General features: G+C 47.6%; 2 protein-coding genes across 2 annotated transcripts; one reads left to right on the top strand and one right to left on the bottom strand.

Moving 5' to 3' along the window:
- The first annotated feature begins 1,277 nt into the window (after positions 1-1,277).
- Positions 1,278-16,394, top strand: Coq5 (coenzyme Q5, methyltransferase). Its single transcript, XM_036171670.1, has 7 exons — positions 1,278-1,326; positions 2,234-2,539; positions 4,170-4,391; positions 9,537-9,643; positions 14,843-14,931; positions 15,932-16,043; positions 16,123-16,394. Exons 1-7 carry the CDS (start codon positions 1,278-1,280, stop codon positions 16,222-16,224), a joined length of 987 nt encoding a protein of 328 aa, XP_036027563.1. The 3' UTR covers positions 16,225-16,394.
- A 1,719-nt stretch (positions 16,395-18,113) lies between these two features.
- Dynll1 (dynein light chain LC8-type 1) lies at positions 18,114-21,550 on the bottom strand. Its single transcript, XM_036172335.1, has 3 exons — positions 21,417-21,550; positions 21,087-21,224; positions 18,114-19,575 (listed from the first exon to the last, which is right to left on the bottom strand). The coding sequence occupies exons 2-3, from the start codon at positions 21,216-21,218 to the stop codon at positions 19,438-19,440; spliced, it is 270 nt and encodes an 89-aa protein (XP_036028228.1). The 5' UTR covers positions 21,219-21,224; positions 21,417-21,550; the 3' UTR covers positions 18,114-19,437.
- Positions 21,551-21,960: the final 410 nt, after the last annotated feature.

The following is a 21,960-nucleotide window of genomic DNA, read 5'->3' as shown; positions in this document are numbered from 1 at the left end:
TAGAGTGCTTCTTGCCTCTCACTCCCCGCAGCTCCGTTGTGTGTGGTGGTGTAAACTTGGGACCCCAGCACTTGGGGAGGTGGATGCAGGAGGATTCCAAGTTCAAGGTAGTTCTCTACTATGCCTCAAATTTGAAGCCAGCTTCAGATAGTGAGAGCCTGTCTCTACAGAGACAGATATAAAATTGCTAGTAAGTGGGAACTACTACAGTTTGGTTTTCTGGCTGTAGAGTCCGAGTTCTTCGTTTCTTACTAAGGAATGACACCATCCCCTCCCCTTTAAAACACACACACACACACACACACACACACACACACACAGCCAGCCGGCCGGCCGGCCGGTGGTGGTGGTGGTGGTGGTGGTGGCAGCGGCGGCGGCGGCGGCGGCGGCGGCGGCGGCGGCAGCGGCAGCAGCAGCAGCAGCAGCATACGCCTTTAAACTCAGCACTCAGGAGGCAGAGCCAGGTAGATCTCTGTGAGTTCAAGGCCAGCCTGGTCTACAGAGCGAGATCCAGGAAAGGCGCAAAGCTACACAGGAAAACCCTGTCTCAAAAAACCAACCAAACAAAAAAACCAAACAACAACAAAAAAAAAACCCAAACAAACAAAAACAAAACAAAAAAGTACCAGGAGCAATTTGAACACTGTTCCCTTGTCAGTAGGGATTAAGTGTGTTTCCTATGACTTGGCAAATTGCCATTAACCCCATTCTAAACTTTTTGTTAGGGGATGGAGAGGTGGCTTGGTCAGCTTCTAGCCCTTGTGCTTTAACATCATGAAATAGCTCTAAGAACCCCTTTAATGGAAGTTATAGAAAGAAAAACTCTATCACATGTGTATTGATTATGTGTGTGCATATCTGTGGGCTCGGTGGAGGTCGGAGGACAACTTGCGGGAATCAGTTCTCTCCTTTGCCATATGGGTCCTGGGGCTCAAACTCACATCTTCAGGCTTGGAGGCAGGTGCTCCACCCGCCGAGCCATCTCCCTGGCCCTGTGGCAGGTGCTCCACCCGCTGATCCATCTCCCTGGCCCTGTGGCAGGTGCTCCACCCGCTGATCCATCTCCCTGGCCCCCGTGATTTTATTTCCTGCCGCTTCTGCTCTGAAACATCTGAACCTGGTTGGCCTCCCCTAGGTTAGAAGTCTCCCCTCACAGACTCCCTCTGCTGTGTGTCTGAAGGCTCGTGGGCCCCAGCAGTGTGCCCCCACCATCACCTCTTGTGCCTGTGACTGCTCTGACACGCTTGCATTCCCACTCTGTTCTCCCCACTTGTTCGATGCACTCCTCTGTAGCTGAAGAGTCCCCTGTGTCCCGCCTGGTCCGAGGTCAGGACAAATCTCTCTCACCTGCCGGTACCCCGTCGCTCTGACCCAAATAAACACACACAGGCTAATATTATTTTTAAACTATGTCCATGGCAGGCTTCTTGTTATTTATTTCTTAGATCTGAAATTAACCTATTTCTATTAATCTATAAGTTGCTACGTGGCCATGACTTACTGGTCTGCTGGCATGTTGTTCCTTCGGTGGTATCTGCTTTTTCCTCTCCTTTCTCTTCCTGTCTGTCTGTTTGGATTTCCCGCCTGCCTCTAAGCTGCCTTGCCATAGGCCAAAGGGCTTTGTTTCTCACCCAGTCAGAGCAACATATTTTCACAGCATACAGAAGGACATTCCCCCATCACTCTTCCATGTTGCTATTGTTGTTTGCTTTTTGTTTTTTGTGGTTCTGGGATTAAATTCAGGGCTTTAGTCCTGCGCACTGATCTGAACCTCATTCCTCTGGTCGCCTCATTTCTGTTACTCAATTTCCTCCTTCCCTGAACTAAGCATGCCACATTGGTTTGTCACCGAGAGACCAGGAAACAGCACAAGTATTATGCTCTGACATGAATGAGTGTAAACTGATTAACCCATCCATGATGACACACATCAGCCTGCAGTCTATAAAATAGATGACATAACTGGTCACTGATTATGACATACACCTCTTATTTTCATCATGAGTCATGGCATGAAAAACCACGTGAAGCTTGTGTTTCATGCATATACATACTCACAGTTAACCCAACACCCTATTTGAAAGTGATGTTGGACATTAGGAAAGAGGTTGGTTTCTCCTGTACACCTTTAAGCATTTGATGCAGAGTGGTGTTGGGGTCTGGGGAAGTCACTCAGTGGTAGGGTCCTACCTGTCATGTGCAAGGCCCTGGATTCCATCCCCAGCACCATGAGAGGGGAAACATAATGTTAAGGTGCACCTTGGGTATCAAGCATTGTGGCTTAGCATCACCTTGCAAAGACAGGCACTTTCAAGTGGGAAAGCCTTCCTTTGTCTTTTTCACTTAGTTTTTCCCCATATTAATCCTGTTGATAACTGCCCCACCCCAGTCTATCAGGTGTTTGAGAGTGTAGCCAAGAAGTATGATGTGATGAATGACATGATGAGTCTCGGCATCCATCGTGCTTGGAAAGATTTGCTGATCAAGAAAATGCACCCATTGCCGGGGACCCAACTGCTCGATGTGGCTGGCGGCACAGGTAACGCCCTGCTTGGTGTCCTTGGGGAAGGCTGAGTGTTAGGCCTGTCTGCTGTAGAAGTGGGCTGCCTCTTGGGCTGATGGTGGTGACTGAAGGATCAGTGTGCATTTAACTTCTGAGAAAGGGCAAGCATGTCGGTCCAGAGCAGCTTTGTGCCTGGCGCTTCTCTAAGGCCCTCCTGCTTCTGCCCCCCAAGTGCTGGGATCACAGCCCGCCGGCAGCATGCCCAGCTTGTTTTTTGTTTTGTTTTGCTTTGGTTTTCCTCCTCAATGCTGGGGAGTAAGCCCAGGGCTTCAAAATACAGTAGTTAAGTACTGTGTCACGGAGCTTTTCCCCAGCCTGTTTCATCCTGTTTGGCCTTTCCTTCCCACTTTACACAAGCTGTTTAGGACACAAGCTTTTCAGGCTGCCTTCCTCCTCACCCTCTTGCACATGAGGCATCAAAGCATACTGTGGCCTTTGTTTCTTGTTGCACACTGAGCACCTAGGGAGAAAAATGCCAAGAGAGTGTGCATCAGAAAGCCTTTAATCTCAGCATTTGGGAGGCTGAGGCAGGAGGAGCCAAGTAAATTCAAAGCCAGCCTGGATTCCATAGTGCATGCGAGGCCAGCCTGGGCTACAGATCAAGACCCTGTCTCAAAAACCAAACAAATAGGGGCTGGAGAAGTGACTCAGTGCTTTAGAGTACATACTACACATACTGCTTCTGTAAGTCGTTGCTTTTTTTGTTTGTTTTGTTTTTTAGAGACAGGGTCTTACTATGTTGCCATGGCTAACCTGGAACTTGCTATATAGATCATGCAGACCTTTTAGCACAAAGATCATCCACGTGCCTCCCAAGTAGTGGACATGTGCTGCTGTGAGTGGCTTTTTTTTTTTTTTTTTTTTTTTCTTTTTTGAGATGGGTTTCATGTACCACAGGCTGATTTCAAACTCATTACTTGGCTGTGGCTGCCCTGATCCTTTTTCCTCCCCCTCCCAAGTGCTGGGATTGTAGGCATGCACCACCACGCTTGGTGTATGCCGTGCTAGGCTTAGAGCCCCTTGATTTATGTGTACTAGGAAGCACTCTCCCACCTGAGCCACACCAGTAGCCCTTTACCAGTCTTTTTTTTTTTGCCGGAGCTGAGGAGCGAACCCAGGGCCTTGTGCTTGCTAGGCAAGTGCTCTACCACTGAGCTAAATCCCCAACCCCTGCCCTTAACCTTTAAAATAGCCCTTAAAACTATTTTAAAGACCATTTGTGTGGTGTAGAGGCAGGAGGACCAGAAGGTCAGAATCATCCTTAGCTACTTAGTGAGCTCATGGCCAGACTGGGCTACATGAAAGAGTATCACAAAAGAATTGAAGGAGGGAGGGAAGAAGGAAGGAAAGGGTTTAGTTTAACTCAGGGATGGTAGCATGCATCTATAATCCCAGCCCAGGAGACCATAGGTGGACGATCGGGAGTTGAAGGCCAGCCTAGACAATATAGACACGTCCTTTTGGGGGCGGGAGTGGGAATCGGTTTCTACTGTAAGGAGCAGAAGTATCCTTCCACGATCACATCCCTCTCTGCATGTGTTCTTGGGGCTTGGGATACTGTCTGTCTGGTTTCATTTGTATCTTTCCTTCTGTTGGCTTCCTGCAGGTGACATTGCATTCCGGTTCCTTAGGTATGTTCAGGCACAGCATCAGAGGAAACGGAAGAGGCAGTTAAGGGCTCAGCAAAATTTATCCTGGGAAGAAATTGCCAAAAAGTACCAGAATGAAGAGGATCCCTTGGGTGGTTCGCTTGTCATAGTCTGTGACATCAACAGGGAGATGCTAAAGGTTGGACAGCAGAAAGCCTTGGACCAGGGACACAGGGCAGGTGAGTCCCTCAGCAGACCCCAGCATTGTTTGCATGTTTACAGAGGAAGGTGGTGCTCCAAAATCGGAGCCGCATGCTAAGCTTGACGGACAGTGCTGTGTGGCCCAAAGCGCTTAAGGGTCTTTTTTTGTTGCAATTTTTTTTTTCATTTGTGCAGTGTTTAAATCGCACATATATCTCTGTGGCATGTGAGTGCCTGGTGCCTACAGAGAGCACAAGAGGACATCAGATCTCCTAGACCTGGAGTTACAGATGGTTGTGAGCCAGCTGGGTGCTGGGAATCAAACTCAGGTCCTCTGGAGGAGCAGCCAGTGCTCTTAACTGCTGAGCCATCTCTCCAGCCATCGTTACCTTTTAAAATTATGGTTTTTATTTAATCGGGGCTAGGGGGTATTATGCTGGTGCCATAGCACTCCTTTGGAGGTCAGAAGACAATTTGTCGGGGTTGGTTCTCTCCTTCCACCATGGAATCTTGGGAACTGAACTCAGGTCATTGGGGCTGGCGGCAAGCCTCTTTACCCACTGATTCATCTCACTGGCCCTAGAAATCTCCTTCAAGTTGTTGGTTTTGTTTTGAGACAGGGTCTTAACTATATGTAGCCTTGGCTACCCTGGAACTAACTCTGTAGACCAGGCTGGCCTTGAATTCATAGCAGGAGCTTCTTAAGTCACACAATTTCTCTCTCTCTGTCTCTGTCTCTCTCTCTCTTTCTGTCTCTCTGTCTCTCTCTGTCTCTCTCTCTCTGTCTCTGTCTCTCTGTCTCTCTCTCTCTCTCTCTCTCTGTCTTTCTGTCTCTCTGTCTCTCTCTGTCTTTCTCTCTTTCTGTCTCTCTGTCTCTTTCTCTCTGTCTCTCTCTCTTTCTGTCTCTCTGTCTCTCTCTTTCTGTCTCTCTGTCTCTCTCTTTCTGTCTCTCTGTCTCTCTGTCTATGTCTCTCTCTGTCTCTCTGTCTCTTTGTCTCTCTCCTGTCTCTCACTCTCTCTGTCTCTATGTCTCTCTCTGTCTGTCTCTCTGACTCTCTCTGTCTCTCTCTCTTTCTCTGTCTTTCTGTCTCTCTGTCTCTCTCTGTCTGTCTCTCTCTCTCTTTCTGTCTCTCTGTCTCTTTCTTTCTGTCTCTCTCTGTCTTTGTCTCTCTGTCTCTCTCTGTCTTTCTGTCTCTCTCTCTCTCTCTCTTTCTGTCTCTCTGTCTCTCTTTCTGTCTCTCTCTCTCTCTCTTTAAATGCCTTTTTCAGCACTGGAGATTGAAGCCAGGATCTTGCACATACTGACTATGCTGCCACTGATTTTACCTCTGGCCACTGAATGTTTCGAAACATTTGCTCTAGCCAAGCGTGGTGGTACATACTTTTAATCCCAGAACTTGGAAGGCGGAACCAGGTAGATCTTTGTGAGAACTCTATATAGTGAGTCCCCAGCTAGTCCAGACCACATAGTGAAACCGTCTCAAACAACAACAACAAAGGTTTACCCTGAATATTGCGAGTTCACTGTTGACCCTGCATGTTGCACCCTCTTGACAGCTTGCCCTACAGCCAGACTGCCTTCTTCCACGCCGCCCAGGCAGTGCAGGCAGCCAGTGAGACAAGGGCGTATCACACAAAGTCCTCTGTCAGTGCTCTGGGCAACGTCAGCATTTCTCTGCTCCCCTCCCACTATGAATGTCTGGTTATTTTAGGCCAATTATTCTCTTCCTCCTCCTCACACACCAAGAAGGAGCTGCCTAGACGAACTGCAGCCCACTTGGCCTTGACGATGAAGGACTCCTTTGTTAGCTGTCCACACTAGTCAGAAGGCAGACTCTAGACAAAGGCACTGCGTGTCATACTCCTGCTGACAACTGTATTTCCCTTCTCTGGTGCTTGGCCGTAAAGAATGGAGAACAGTGAGACAATGGGTAATGTAGTTGGCTATGAACCTGTCTAGGAATTTGTTGTCGTTGGAGACCAGATGTCACATTACCCAGGCTAGCAGTCAAGGCTGGCCTTGAGCCCCTGATTGTCCTACCTCTACCTGCCTGATTACACAATGAAAAATACAGCCACTTCCAGCCTTTGAGCCAGGGACTAGAGAGATGGCTCAGCCACTGAGAGAACGAGCGGGTTGTTCTTGCAGTGGGCTGCGAGCGTCCAAACAGCAGCTTACAACTGCTAAAACACTAGTTCCAGGGGCTCCAGCACCCTCTTCTGACCTCTGTGGGCTCTTGTACATATGTGGTGCGCTTACACACATGTACATAAAAACAAACAAACAACAACAAAAACCCCTTTGAGCTAGATGGTTGGAATCTGTCCTTTGCTAACATTATTCCACATGTAGCCAATTAGACATAAACTCTAAAAAGGTTTCCAATCTGAGTGTGGTGGTATATCCCAGCACTTGGGAGGCAGAGGCAGGTGGATCTCTGTGAGTTCGAGGCCAGCCTGGGCTACAGAGTGAGTTCCAGGACAGCCAGGACTACACAGAGAAGCTGTCTTGAACCTCCTTCCCCCCAAAAAGGTTTCAGTGACCAAGAGGTTGGTTTTATAAAGATAAGGACTAGAGAAAGCAGAGGGAGAATCGAAGCCGACTGGCTGTTTCACACTTGCCGTCTCTGTAGATGAGTCCAGAGGAGCAGTGAGGGCTTAACAGTGGAGCATTCCCAGCTGCCCCTTTCTTCTTGTAGGGTTAAAGTTGGAGGAGCTGTGCTAGTCCTCAGCTCTCCAGTAGGTCATTTTCCATGTGGATGTAGGTGCTTGAGCATGAGAATGTAGTTTGATTTTTCCTGCCTGGCCCACAGTCAGGACAAATCTCTCTTACCCGCCAGTCCCACAGTCGCTCAGACCCAACCAAGAAAGCACACAGAGACTTATATTGCTTACAAACTGTATGGCCATGGCAGGCTGCTTGTTATCTACTTCTTCTATCTTAAATTAACCCATTTCTATAACTCTATACTTTGCCACGTGGCCCGTGGCTTGCCATTACCTTACATCTTGTCATGGCCGCGGCTGGCAGTATCTCTCTCCTCAGCCTTCCTGTTCCCAGCCTTCTCTTCTTCCTTGTCCTGCCTACCCTATCCTTCCTGCCTGGCTACTGGCCAATCAGCACTTTATTTATTTTAATCAATCGGAGCCACACATTTGACATACAGAACATCCCACAGCACGAGAATTTCATTGTGAGTTTCAGTCTGGTTTATTGGACCTAGCGTAGGAGCATAGTCCAAAATAGTAGCTTCCTGTAAAGTTTATTTGACAGTGTTGGGGTTTTTACATTAATTCACTTATTTCGTGTGCCTATATGTATGTGTGCACAAGTGTTTTTTTTGTGTGCCTGTATGTATGGTGCACAAGCGTGTTTTTGTGTGCCTGTATGTGTGGTGCACAAGCGTGTTTTTGTGTGCCTGTATGTGTGTGCACAAGCGTGTTTTTGTGTGCCTGTATGTGTGTGCACAAGCGTGTTTTTGTGTGCTTGTATGTGTGGTACACAGTGTATTTTGTGGAAGTCAAAGAACAGTTTTGAGAAGTGGTTCTCTCCTTCCACCATCTTGTTTCCAAGAATCAGACTCAGGGGTTGGGGATTTAGCCCAATGGTAGAGCGCTTGCCTAGCAAGCACAAGGCCCCTGGGTTCGATCCTCAGCTCAAAAAAGAAAAAAAAGAAAAAGAAAAAGTTGGGCTGGAGAGATGGCTCAGAGGTTAGGAGCACTGACTGTTCTTCCAGAGGTCCTGAGTTCAATTCCCAACACCTACATAGTGGCTCACAACCATCTGTAATGAGATCTGGTGCCCTCTTCTGGCCTGCAGGAATACATGCAAACAGAACACTGTAAACATAATAAATCTTTAAATAAAAAAAAAAAATCAGACTCAGGTGTCAGTCTTGGTGACAGCACCTTTTCCACAGAGTGCCTTGGTGGTCCTTAATGAGTTATGTTAGATCCAAATCAGTGTCCTTCAGAACATAGCTACCCTGATGAGAATCCATTGTTCTGTAAACTTAGGATCAGGCCCATGATTCAGGCCTGCAATCCCAGATATTTGGGAAGAGAATCAAAAATTCCAGGCTGGCCTGGGCCTGAGTGAGTTCATTCCTTGTCAGGCTTGGGCAATTTAGTTAAACTCATCCCAAAATGAAAAGTTAAAAGAAAGCTGGAGCTAGGCGGTGGTGGCAGATGGGACTTTCTGATTTCGAGGCCAGCCTAGTCCACATAGTGAGTTCCAGGACAGCCAGGGCTCCTCAGAGAAGCCCTGTCTTGAAAACCATTGAAAAATAAATGAGTAAGTAAGTAAAACCTTTGGCTTTGCTGTTCACCACAGTGCTAACTATGAAGCGCTTGGTTGGAAAAACATTGCTTTAGGGTAAGTGTGTAGCTCGGGGCAGCACTTGCCCAGCACACAGAGTGCCCAGGCTGTGCTCTCAGCCCTGAAATAGGCAGATGCTAGCGGCGACTGTCCCCGGTGAAGGCAGCCGGGAGTCCAGTGGAGAAGGCAGCCAGGTGACGTCTCCACACACCAACTGTAGCAGGCTTCCTTGGACCTCCAGCCCCCAGATCAAGACACGGAGACTTACTATCAACTATGAATGCTCGGCCTTAGCTTGTGCTTGTCCCACTGATTCTTATAACTTAGTTTAACCTGTTTCTCTTCATCTTCATCATTTTGCCTCGGGGCTTTTTACCTTTCTTTGATTCTGTATGTCCTACTGTGTCTGGCTGACTGGCTGGCCCTGGGTATCTCTCTCTTCTCTTCTCCCTCCTACTTGTTCTCTCTGCCCACCAGCCCCACCTATTGCTCTCCTGCCTAGCTGTTGGCCATTCAGTTTTTTACTAGACCAATCAGGTGCCTTAGGTAGGCAAGGCACCACATCTTTATATCATTAAACAAATGCAGCATAAACATATGTAACACACCTTCACATAGTTAAAGTAATATTCCACAACAGCCAAACAGTTCTTGAATTCTCTCACTCCAGTTCTGACATCGCTCAGACTTTGCGTCATGGGCCCTATGCCACTGGACCATCACCACCTCCACAAGCCACACACATTGATGCCTAGGGTACTCACTCTCTTCCTTGGCTTACTACAGAATCCTCAGAGTCACTACTTCTCTGGTGCATGGGAAACAGCTACCTAGACTTATATCCAGAACTGGTTTTGTCTTCCAGGACTTGAATGGGTACTGGGAGATGCTGAAGAACTGCCCTTTGATGATGACAAATTTGATGTGTACACCATTGCTTTTGGGATCCGGAATGTCACGCACATTGACCGGGTATGATTACCTGCATGCTCAGGATACATGTGACTTTCAGGATAGCAGTTCCCCTGGAGTGGGCCTACCCCAAGAGGACAGGAAGATCCTTTTCTAGGCCCAGTACTTAAGAGGAGTGACTATTTAAGCTTAGAGTTTTCTTCTTCTTCCTCCTCCTCCTCCTTAATGTATTTATTTGTGTGGTGTATGTCTCAAATATTATTATATCCAGCCTTAATAATCTTCTTCCCAGGGACCCAGAAGAGAATCTACAAACAGCGCAAATTATTTTTGGGAAAAGAATCTAAGTACATCAAGCTCTTTGTCTGTCTACTTTATTCCTCTGGGATAAATTCCTGTCTACACAGCTTCAGTTCTGTTCTGGTGCCTAGCTCCTATCTTGCCTGATTTCTTCTGTATTTGTCTGCTGTTCCTCTAAGTTCTATCTTAATTCTCTCATCTCAGTTCTGCCCCATCCGGCTCTTCCTCATCTTCCATCTCATTCTTCTAGTTCTCCAGTCAAAATCCTCTCAGTCCCTGAGGTTTATAGTCATATACCCATGCAATAGCAGTGCTCTAGCTAAAGCAAGGTCACCAGGCTTGAGTTCTTACAGGGTCCTAAAGGCAGATGAGAGTTTTCCTCAGGCAGTGACTGTCAGGTTTTCTATTACAACCCAAAAGGGACGAGTGGTAAAGGAGGAGGTCAACTGAGAGCTAAAATCGGTTAATATATCAGAAAAAGGGAATTTACATGCTCAAACTACATTCCTAGAGGTGATTAGGTAACTGTTAGGAGTCTATAATGTTAGTATAAATAGCACTAAGGCTGTATAAGAAAGGAGGGTCTGAGCTTAATTTACCTTAATTCAGAAGATCGTCTGGCCTTGGATGCTTGATAAGGTAAGGTATTTCAGATAAAGTATTCTTGGAAGCATACATAGCGTACAAGAAAATCATTGCAGGAATCAGCTAATATATATAGAAGAGCTAAAATGTCACCAAGACTTCTTAAGCCATGGCTTGACCTTTGGAAAAGTCCTTGACCTTTCCAAGTAGTAGCTTTTGTGATATAGTAGCCAAGCTCCGTTACATTTTCCTGTGGGTTGCAGCAGTGTATGGTGTGTGTATGCAGGTATACTGGCCCTGGGAAGCATAGATTTCACATAGGTGCTGAGGATTTGAACTAAAGTCCTCATACTTCCAGAGCAAGTGCTCTTACCCACTGAGCTATCTCCATAGCCCTCTTCTCTTAAAAATAAATAAATTTTATATATATATATATATACATATATATATTCATTGATGTGTGTGTGTGTGTGTGTGTGTGTGTGTGTGTGTATAGAGTGAGTCTATGTGCACCATGTGCATGCAAGTGCCCTTGGAGGCCAGAGTGTTGGATCTTTTGGAGTTGGAGTTACAGGAAGTTAGAAGCCACCTGATGTGGGTGATGGGAACTTGAACTTGGGTCCTCTATGTGAGCAGTAAGTGCTCTTAGCCACAGAGCCATCTCTCCAGCCCCAGGACTTTCTTCTAAGTTGCCACAAAATTTAGCCCGAACCACAGACCAGCTCATGGTTGCTCAGGTTGGCACTTACATTCTCTTCGTGGTTGGACCTACTGTGGCATTTCCTGTTTCCTCTTGTGAAGCTGTGTGAGTTTGCAGGTCAGAGGTGAGGTCAGACACAGAAAGGGGCACTTGGATACTGTATGGGCCGAAGGGAACATGGTTCCTGTACAGCGGGAAGAGAATGTTCATTTCTCAATAGGATTCAGCTCTTCACTTCCTCCTGAACACTCTGTCAAACATTTAAAAACCATATGCAAGGAACTGTCTGAGTCCTCTACTTCTGGGTGGGACTCTGTAGCGATTGCTCTGGTTTGAATATAGGTAGTACTCTCCAAGAGACCTGAGGGTGATGCTGTTGAGAGGCGCTGTGGACCTTTATGTGGGGCTTTGTGGGGATTCCATAGGTCAGTTGAGTGTGTGCATGCCTCCTGGCGGTTTGGGGGCCTTGACCTGTCTAGCATTTTTCTAAGCCTTCTCCCTTCCCTCCTCTCCCCCTCCTGTTTTTATTTTTGTTTGTGTTTTTTTTCTCTCTCCCTCTCTATACATCATTACTTGGAAACCATGATCAGAAGTGCAGGATAAATGCACTTGCTACCAAACCTAACACACTGAGTTCAATCCCCAGGAAATACATGGCAGAAGACAGAATCAACTCCTGCAAGTTGTTCTCTGCTGTCCACATGCATGTTCTTGTGTGCACACACACTGTATATATAGGTGTAGGTATAGATACATATGTATATATATGTATATATACACGTGTCTGTGTGTGTAGTTTTTTGTTGTTTTGAGACAAGGTTTTTATATGTAGTCCTGGCATAGAACTTACTCTCTGTGACTTGCTGTGTAGACCAGGCTGCACTCAGATTCAGAGATTCACCTGTCTCCCAAGTGCTGGGATTAAAGGTGTGCACCACACTCAGCTGTATTTTTTAATTGAAAAGAAAACCAAACACTTTATAGGCAGGTGTGGTAGCATATGGCTATATTCGCAATACTCTGTAAAGGCAGGAGGATTGTAGCCCAGGCTGACCTAGAACTCCCTCTGTGGCCCAAGCTGTCTTTGAATTTGCAACAATCTTGCTTCGGTTTCCCAAATGCTAGAATTACAGACATCCAGCTTAAAAAGCAAGCAAACAAACAAACAAACAAATAAAAAGACCCTCTCTCTAAAGAGACAAATTAATCCTGTAAACAATTACTTTGCTACTGTGAAATTTTTCTGTCTTTCCCACATTCTGCACTGTTTCTGACACCAGTCATGTGGGGTTTTCCCATGCCACATAACCCTCTGCAGATAGTCACTGGGCACCCTCCAATTTAACTCTTGATACTAGCTGCTTGCACTTCCGCAGATCCTCCGGCTAAGGGCTCAGTCCACTAAAGTGCCCTCTGGTTCAGACATCAATTTCTCACTGGCTGCAGCCCAGAGGGTCTTTGCAACCCTCTTTGTGGGCTTGATCATTTGCTGGAATACAGTGTTCTAAGCCAACCATGTCGGCATACACAGCAACCACAGGACCTGGGAGGCTGAAGCAACAGCCTCAAAAGTTCCAGCCAGTCTTGGCTGTACAGCTAGAGCCTATCTTTACTGTTTTGTTTTCTGTGGGTTTGTCTTGTTTGTTTGTTTTGGAGAAAAGGTCTCACTTTGTTACTCTGGCTGGCCATAAACTCACTATGTACATCACCTACTTCTGGTTGCAGAATGGTAGGATTCAAGGCATGTGTCTCCTGGCCTGATAGATCCTATTTACAATAAGCAAGGCCAGGTATGTGGTTCTTGTATGAGACCTTGTCTCAAAACACAAAAGAAAAGCAGTCTTTGTTTATTGCTTCTTGGCTTCAAGACAAGCAGTTTGCTCTGCCGTGTAGACCTATCCTGTGCATCTTCACAGGTGCCCCTGTCCCAGCCTGGAACGTACCAGACTGTAAGCTAAACAAACACTTCTCTACATTATTCTGCAGTTTGTTGTAGTGCTAGGCAGCCAGCACCCGCTCTGTAGCTTGGTTTTTATGGCCGGCCTGCAGCTATAAAAGGTTTATTATTTGCTCTGATTGAAACATGTTTTTGCCAGTTGTGGCTCTTGCCTGTGATCCAGCACTCCGGAGGCAGAAGAGGCATCATTACAAGTTCAAGGCCATAGGAATCTATATGATGAGTTCCTGTCCTATAGCCAGACCCAGTAATGACTGTATCTCACAAAAACAAAAAAGGCAGATTCAAGTGAAATACTTTTGAATAGGCTCAGAGTTGATTTTGTCAGTGAGAACCTCCTGCCCACACTGATCTCCCAGCCATTCAGTGCCTCTTCTCCCTCACAGTCCCCAGTTCCTTGTGTCTATCTGTAAAGATGTTTTGTGCCTCTTTTAGAGCTGGGATTACAGGCATGCACCACCACCGCCCGGCTGTTTGGTGCCTCTTAAGTGTGTCTGTTACAATCACGTGTGGTTTCATCTGCCTGTAACCCCAGTGCTTAGCAGGGCTGGGGAGGTAGATGGTCCACCTAGTAAAGTGCTCACTACACAAGCCGGGAGGGGCTGGCGGTGGTGGTGCACACCTTTAATCCCAGCACTCAGGAGGTAGAGGCAGGTGGAGCTCTGAGTTTGTAGGCCAACCTGGGCTACAGAGCGAGTTCCAGGGGAAAAGGCCAGATGTGTACTGGAGTTACAGCTAAATGGTAGAGAATTTATCTAACATGTGCAAGGCTCTGAGTTTAGTCTCCAGCATTCTAAAGAACACACGAACACACACACACACACATACACACACACACACACACACACACACACCAATGATTTTGTATGTGTCTGTGTTGCTTAAGATTGAACCCAGAGCTTTTATACATGCTTATTAATAATCTCATTAAGTTAAGCTGGCCTTAAACTCACCCTGTAGCCCAGGCTGGCCTTGAACTCATAGTCTTCTGTGCAGTCTCCCAAGCAGCTGGGATTACAGACCTGGGCAACTAGTCAGGCTTATATCGTGATTTTCCTCCATGTTATCAGTTAAAACTCTTTCTTCTTCCTTCTACAATAGCTGAGTAGGTTCTATTTGTGCAGATTTTCCATGATGTTAACAAGGCTCTCGATGGTTAAAGATGCGTTGCATTCTGTCCCATAGAAAGTGAATTATCTACATACATGTCATTTTTCTGTCCGATTCCTTTAGTTAAAATTGTTATGTTGGGGTCTGGAGGATGGTCAATGGCTGCTCTTCCTTCCAGAGGACCCAGGTTGCATTTCCAGTATCCACATCACAGCTCACACCTGTCTCTTAATTTTAGCTCCAGGAGATGTGATGCCCTCTTCTGGTCTCTGCAGGCACCAGGCACACAAGTGACACACACATGCAGGCACAACACCCATACACATAAAAGTTCTTAATCAAAATCATTACATGGAAGAGGTATCCACAGTGGCTCTAACCCCTAATTCTAAGCTTTATCTTCATGGAGCTGTGCCGTCTGCCTGCATGAGCAACTTTCTCAGGTCATGAGCAGCAAATGTGGGGTAGTTTCTGCATTGTGACTCCTAAGGGTATAAAAGGGAGTTTATGGGGAATGTTTACAGTGCTCATAGACACTAACCCAGCCTCTGACCCTTGGAATTGTGGAGAGGTCTGCTGAGGATCTTCTTCTCGGTCTTTCTCCCAGGCACTCCAAGAAGCCCATCGCGTCCTAAAGCCAGGAGGACGGTTTCTCTGTCTGGAGTTTAGCCAAGTGAATGATCCTCTCATATCCAGGTTAGCATCGATACCAGGGCTTTCTAAACTTGTCTAGCAAGAGGTTCCCCACCCCAAAATAGATGGAAAATAGCAGTAAGTTACAGGCATCTGTGGAGGTACCAAAGGGCAGACAGGGGCTTGTAGAGGTCAGTGATTCCTTAGTGACAACGCTTAAGCCAGAAGAGCCTCAGCAGACACCCACCCAGAGGCTGGGTTAGCCCATCCACATGGTTTAGTGTTGGATTCGTGTGTCATTTTAAGAAATGTGAGCCAGGTGTGGTGGCTCACACCTGTAATCCCAGCCCTCAGGAGGCTGAGGTAGGAGGGTCACTTCAAGTTCAACACTTGGTATATATAATGAGTTCCAGGACAGGCTAATCTACAGGATGAGGCTCTATCTCATATCCACCAGCCAGCCAAAAACTTAAAATCGGGAGATTTTACATAAGGACCTGGATTTCCAGCTTCATTAGGAAAATCAGATGTGTCACCAGCCTGGCAGAGCAGACTCCTTCACGCAGGCATCGAAGGCAGAGTTAACTGCCTCTCCTCCGGTGTTCCGCAGCTCTGTCATTCACTGCGGCCTCTCGACCTTGCTTTTGCCCTACGTGCCTTGTTTCAGGCACTTGCTTGACCCTGTAGACATCTGAGTCAGTGACTCCTGCCTACACGGTCCGACTTGCTACTAAGGGATGATCCAAGCCCATTTTTGTAAAGCTTTTTTTTTTTTTAAAGACAGGGTCTCACTCCGTAGCCCTGGCTGTCCTGGAACTCTCTATGTAGACCAGGCTAGCCTCATACTCAGAGATCTGCCTGCCTCTGCCTCCCAAGTGCTGGGACTAAAGGTGTGCACTGCCATGCCTGGCTACAGGAAGCATTCTTAACCACTGAGCCATCTCTCCTAACCCTCCACTTTTCCTTATTTTATTGGTGAAGAGGCCAGGGAATATGCCCAGAAATGCACACAAATCCTAATCTTTGCCTTTGTCCCTCTTTTTTTTTTTTTTTTTTTTCCAAGGCTTTATGATCTGTACAGTTTCCAGGTCATCCCTGTCATTGGTGAGGTCATTGCAGGAGACTGGAAGTCCTATCAATACCTTGTGGAAAGTATTCGGAAGTTCCCAAATCAGGTACAGGGCTTTTGTAACTTACAGCAAAGGCCCTGAGGTTGAAATCCAAGCATCCCATGTGCCTTCTCTTGTGTTTTAGGAAGAGTTCAAGGAGATGATTGAAGATGCAGGTTTTCAGAAGGTGACCTACGAAAGCCTGAGCACAGGGATCGTGGCCATTCATTCTGGCTTTAAACTTTAGCTCCCTTCCTGTTGTACAGCATGAACAGTCATTTCTGCTGAGGAACTGGAAGATGGTCTGTCTCCCTGGTGAGCCTGGCTGGGCATCTATTTCCCCTTATGGCTGTAAAACCTCGGATTCATGCTCTGCATTGACCAGTCTCAAAAAGGCAGATACAAACCCTGCCATTTTTTGCAGTTCTCATTAGTAGCAGCCCAGACCACTGAGGCCTTGTCCCAGAAGTGTCTGGCCTGGTTTTGCTGAACTCCTGCTAACACTTGCCTGTGCAGTGTGGAGTCAGGTAAAGCCAGCACTCACCCAGTTCTGAAGCTTCTCTGTCACAGATGCCTTCCAGAGGGATAATGGATCACTGGAAGCCAAGGATAATTTGAACCAGCCCTTCAGACCAGAATTGAATCTAGGGCCAAAAGACCAGGTCCAAGTCAGAACACTGACAATATTAGAACCGGAGGCTGAGGGTGCAGCTCAGGGCAGAGCACGTGCTTATGGACTGTTGAGGGCCTGGGTTTGGTTCTCATCACCAGCAGCAAACAAACAAAAGTAGAATTTTGTGAAGCAGTAAAGTTTACAGTTTGGGTGGTATCTGCTACTCTTTCTTGGAGGAGGTGATACAGATGCAGTGTGTGTCATTGTCCTTCTGTCAGTCCTCATCACCAAGACACCATCCTCAGAGAGAGAAAAGGGAGTGGGCAAGGAAATGATAGTAGGGTTGGGAGATGACTCAGTGGGTCACTCACTTATTGCTCTTGCAAACCAAGTTTAGTTCCCAGCACCCACATGATGGTTCACAGCCATCTGTAATTCATGCCTGGGGAACCCAGTGCCCTCTTTTGACCTCTGTGGGCACTATGCACACACATATATGCAAGCAGTGATACACATGAGCAGTAAAATAAATATAAATCTAAAGAATACATAAACTATGAGCCTTGAATGACCACCCAAAACTGCAGTCCCAGCACTCGGGTGGCAGGACTGCCAGCCAAGTCTGCATAGCAGTTCCAGGCCAGCTTGGGCTTCCTATTGAGTTCGTACTTATCTCAAAAAACGTAACCAACAAACATTACTATGCACATAGGCTACTCCTCCAGTATTTCAGATGGGTCTAGGCAGTGTCCTGTATAGTCCATTGTGATGCTAAGAGGCCATTCTGGCTACAGAGCGAGTTCCAGGACAGCCAGGGCTACACAGAGAAACCCTGTCTCAAAAAAGAAAAACTGCAGAAACCAGTCAGGTGTGGCAGTGCACACTTGCAATCCCAGCACTCGGGAGGCAGAGGCAGGTGGATCTCTGAGTTCAAGGCCAGCCTGGTTTACAGAGCGAGGAGTTCCAGGGCTACACAGAGAAACCCTGTCTCCAAAAACAACCAAAGCAAGGCAACAACACAATAGTCCGGGGCATCTGAAAGGGCTGCAGATGTTGCTTTTTGGCTCAGCACACTAGGGGTCATCTACATATTTCACAAGACCTGGGCTGTCACTGAACAGCTTCCAGACAGCCCACTCAGATGTCTCAGCAGTAAAGAACATCCCAGAAAATGCTAAACCTTAAAACTGCATTTTGTTTTTCAGCCAGCTGGTGCCTACTGGCTTTTAAATTAACAGGAAGGAGCAGGCACTAAGAGATACTCCATAAACCATCCAACCAATTTTATTTCTATAGCAACATGTTTTCTCACATCTGAACCTGAAAATCAAAGTTGAAAGCCACCAGCCTCTTGACAGAAAACCGGGCCAGATCAAATTAGACTAGAACCCTCAATGTCCAGCCATGTTGTCTTGCATCAGCTCTGCGACTGTTGCTGGAGACCGTCATCTGGTTGGATAAACTACAGCTTTGATGGCCAAATTCCTGGGGGGTTTCAGATAAAAATACAGCCAGGTCATAAAGAGGGAAAGAGACTCAATTTATTGAAACATTTCTATCTGTTCAAACATACAAATCTCAATTACCCTAACTGTAGTCTCTCTCCTGCTCCAAAATATGCCCTTCTCTGCAGATAGTAGAGAACATAAGACAAATGTCATAAACACTAAAACAACCAGGAGGGATGTCGCACATCTACAGCTCCAGGATTTGGCAGGTGTTCAAGTAAGCTTAGTTTGGAGGTTATCAACTATATAGCAAATATAGGGCTTCATAAGACAGTCACAAAAACCAACAGGCCTGCAAGATGGATTACGGAATAGACTTGCTGTCAAGTCTGCTCAGAACCCACATGGTAGAAAACCTGCTGCCTGGTTGTCCTCTGCCCTGCATGTGCATACTCACATAAACAATAAAGCAGTTTCATACTCCTTCGAACTGATGAAAAGTGTCTAACCAAGTTCAGGTGTAGAGAAAAACTTTCCAAACTGTAACTGACCTGCTATTATCCATAAAGTGTCAGTTCAAATGTGCAACTCTAGTCTTGTGAAGCAGCTTTTTGGCTGCTGAAAAATCTCAATTACATCTAAAGCAAAAGGCTTTTACCTCATGAAAATGGAAACAGGGAGCCCTGTTGTGATCTTGTACTTCTCAAAGGCCAGTGTGGGTTGGTTCTCAGCCTGTAAGGGGTTGCTTTTGGTGACCAGACCCACAGCTTTAATTAGGTCCTTATATGAAGCTTTGGTTCATTCACCAATTAATTTCTGAGCACAGCCAGTGAAAGCACAAGTTCAGAGATACCGGCTCACTCTTAATTCAGGCCCGCCTGGAACCTACAGTGCTCCTGCCTAAGCCTCCTGAGTGCTGGGGTGACAGGGATGGGGTCTTAGACCTGTGGCTAATAGCCTAAATAATCTGTAGAAGCCACTGGCCAGCTGAGCATTCCATCTCAAGGGCACTAAAATGTCTAATCCCACAAAACAGTCCTCAACCCTAAAGTCCTGGGGATTTGTCGACTGGTAAGCTGCTTCAACCCTATCTTACTTGAACAAACTAACACACACATACACATCTCCAACAGATTTATTTTTAAAGGAATGGCCTAAGGGAGAAAAAAAAAAATGGGTACAGAAGTATGGACTAGAAAATAAATACAAATGTAAGCTGTTTTACTAATTATTTTATAATCACAAACTCGTACAGAGGATGATGCCCTGTACAAAACACAACAGATTCAAACGAGGTGTTCCCTTAGCAAGGCTGAAGAGTCAGTCTCTGGTATTTGGAATTTAGGATGCAGTCCTTGTTTTTGGATGGATCACTGGGTGTTTGGCACAGTCCATGCTTTTAACCAGATTTGAACAGAAGAATAGCCACCTGACCCAGGTAGAAGTAGATGAAGTGTTTGGTTTCATGTGTCACATAACTACCGAAGTTCCGCCCCACAATGCAGTGCCAGGTGGGGTTGTACTTCTTGTCAAACTCCTGGGAAAGAATAAAACAAACAATTATAGTGGCACACCTGGAAAATTAACTTTCTAGAAAAGCCAGAGCCTGTAGGACCAGAAAGGACAAACACTGGCATCTTCAACTGTTTTCACACTTGGGACTGCATCCAGGGCCTTGGGCGTGCTAGGCAAGCACTCTACCACTGAGCTACTCACAACGCAGCAAATTCTTAGGATAAAAGAATGTTCCCTCACTAAGTCACCTACCTAGCATAGGACTGCAAACATGCTTGCAGTCTGAGGTGAGATGGGAACGGGAGCTGAAGAGATCAAAGGCAGAGGGACATTTTCAAAGACATTTCTTTCAGTGATTGCACCTGACTTCTTGGGGGAGGGGAATTGTTTTGGGTTTCTTGAGATGGGGTGTGTCCTGGAATTCCGTATGTAGACCAGTTTGGCCTCGATGTCAGAGAGATCTGCCTGCCTCTGCTGGGATTAAAGGCGTGCACCCCTGACTTCATATGGTCAATGAGGCTAGATGACATCAGCGCTTGTAGTTTATCAGGTTGTTCCTGATAACTATCCTACCATGAACCCCAAACCCAGGAAGACAGAATTTCCCCCCCTCAGAAAGACTAAAGCCTCAATTATAATCTAAATCAAGCTGGACTGAAAAATAAAATGCTGGTGAAAGACTGACAGCTAGCTTAACGGCCAGACTTTATCCTTTAAAATTGCTCTCCTCTCTGAATCCACTACCTGGTCTTAAAGATTAGCATCTGCTCCCTGCTTCCCCCATCCCAGCGGGCAGCTACAACTAAAAACGTTAATTTCTTCACTAGTTGGATCGAACCGGGGCCAAAGAAGATGTACAATTCCTAAGGCTCCTCATATCTCACCCTGCATGCAGCCTGAACACCGTCTATTAACTAAGCAGAATGTCTTTCCTCCAATCTAGACTCACTGCTGCATTTGTCAAAAAAAAGGTATTCATTCTGTTCCATGGGAAGTCTTTCATCTTCCCATTCTCCACTGGAACCCTCCCACGGCTTCGTTCCCCAGTTTCCTCTCCTTCCAGCAAACACAGCTTGACAAGTTGGCAGTCTTGCCAGCTTTCTACAAACTGCCATTTCACCGAGCCTCCACCCAAGCCCCCAACCACCACTGCCACCCACTTGCCCTGAACTGCCGACTAACTCCCGGCTGGAGCGCTGGCAAAACCTCCTCCTAGCCGGGCTGGAAACACCCACGCAGCGCATACCCCCCCACCCCAAACACCCAGATGGATCCTGGGCGCAGGAATCCTACAGTAGGGAACTGCTCGCGGCTCCCCGGTCTTGGAAACCGTTGCTAGGTGGCGCTTTCCCCCAAGGAGCCGGGGTTTAAAAAAAAAAAAAAACAACTTCGGGCGTTGAGGGTCTGGTCTTCCCAGGAGGAACGCAAAATCCGTTCGCGTCCTCTCGAGAAGTGTCGTCTCCACCGAGCCGCCCTGCGCGCCCGGGGCCCGCGGGATCGGGGGAGGAGAAGGACGCGGAGCCGGGTCCTCACCTTCTTGATATGGGCCGCAATGTCCTTCTCGATGTTGTACTTCTCCAACGCCTGGGTCGCGCACTCCACCGAGTCCTGTTGCATCTCTTCCGACATGTCTGCATTTTTGATCACCGCCTTCCGGTCGCACATGGTCGCCTGTGGGACGAGGCGCGGCAGAGCTAAGCTAAGGGTCGGGGTGCGGGCCGCGCTGCCCTCCCTCCCGTCCGTCCGTCCGTCCGTCCGTCCCCTGAGGACGACGCCCCCCCCACCCCACCCGCTTCCCAGGCGCAGCTCCCGCGGCTCGCCCCGCAGGCCCCCGGGGCCCGGAGGGCCCGAGCCCCCTCTCACCGCGAAGCAGGGGCCAGCCGGCTGCTGCGAGCTGCTCGGGAAGGTGCTGGCGCCGCTCAGGCAGCTGGGGAGAGCCGGTCGCTACCGAAGCCGTGGCGCATCTAAGGAGCCCCACGCCAGCCGCCGCCGCCTAATCCCTAGGCCCCGCCCCGCGCCCGCGGCCCCGCCCCCGACGCACGCCTCTATTGGCTGAGTGCGGCCAACAGCCGCTCCCTATTGGCCCATGGATTCAATGGTTCCTTCAGGATCTTTCTCCTGCATTTTGTTGCAGACCACAATGCACCGCGCTCGGCGTCGGTTGCCCGGGCGATGCGCCGCACGCGTGCAGGCCCACACACCCTGAAGGCGGAGCCCCGGTGGAGAGGACCTGGCTGGTTCCCGGACCACCCAGCTGCCTGGAAGGGTGCGAGGCCCAGGGAAGGTTCTAGTAGCGGCGGTTTCCAGAAGACCGGGAGCCGCCGCCCACTGCCCGGGGTCAGCACACTTGTTGACAAGTGGCCCCTGGCCTCCAAAGGGTCCGCAAAGCACCGGCAGGCCGCCGACT

The sequence above is a fragment of the Onychomys torridus genome, chromosome 22 (assembly GCF_903995425.1).
Source record: "Onychomys torridus chromosome 22, mOncTor1.1, whole genome shotgun sequence".
Classification (NCBI taxonomy): domain Eukaryota; kingdom Metazoa; phylum Chordata; class Mammalia; order Rodentia; family Cricetidae; genus Onychomys; species Onychomys torridus.
Note: the sequence above shows the minus strand (reverse complement) of the source record. Positions and strands in the feature narration are given on the sequence as shown.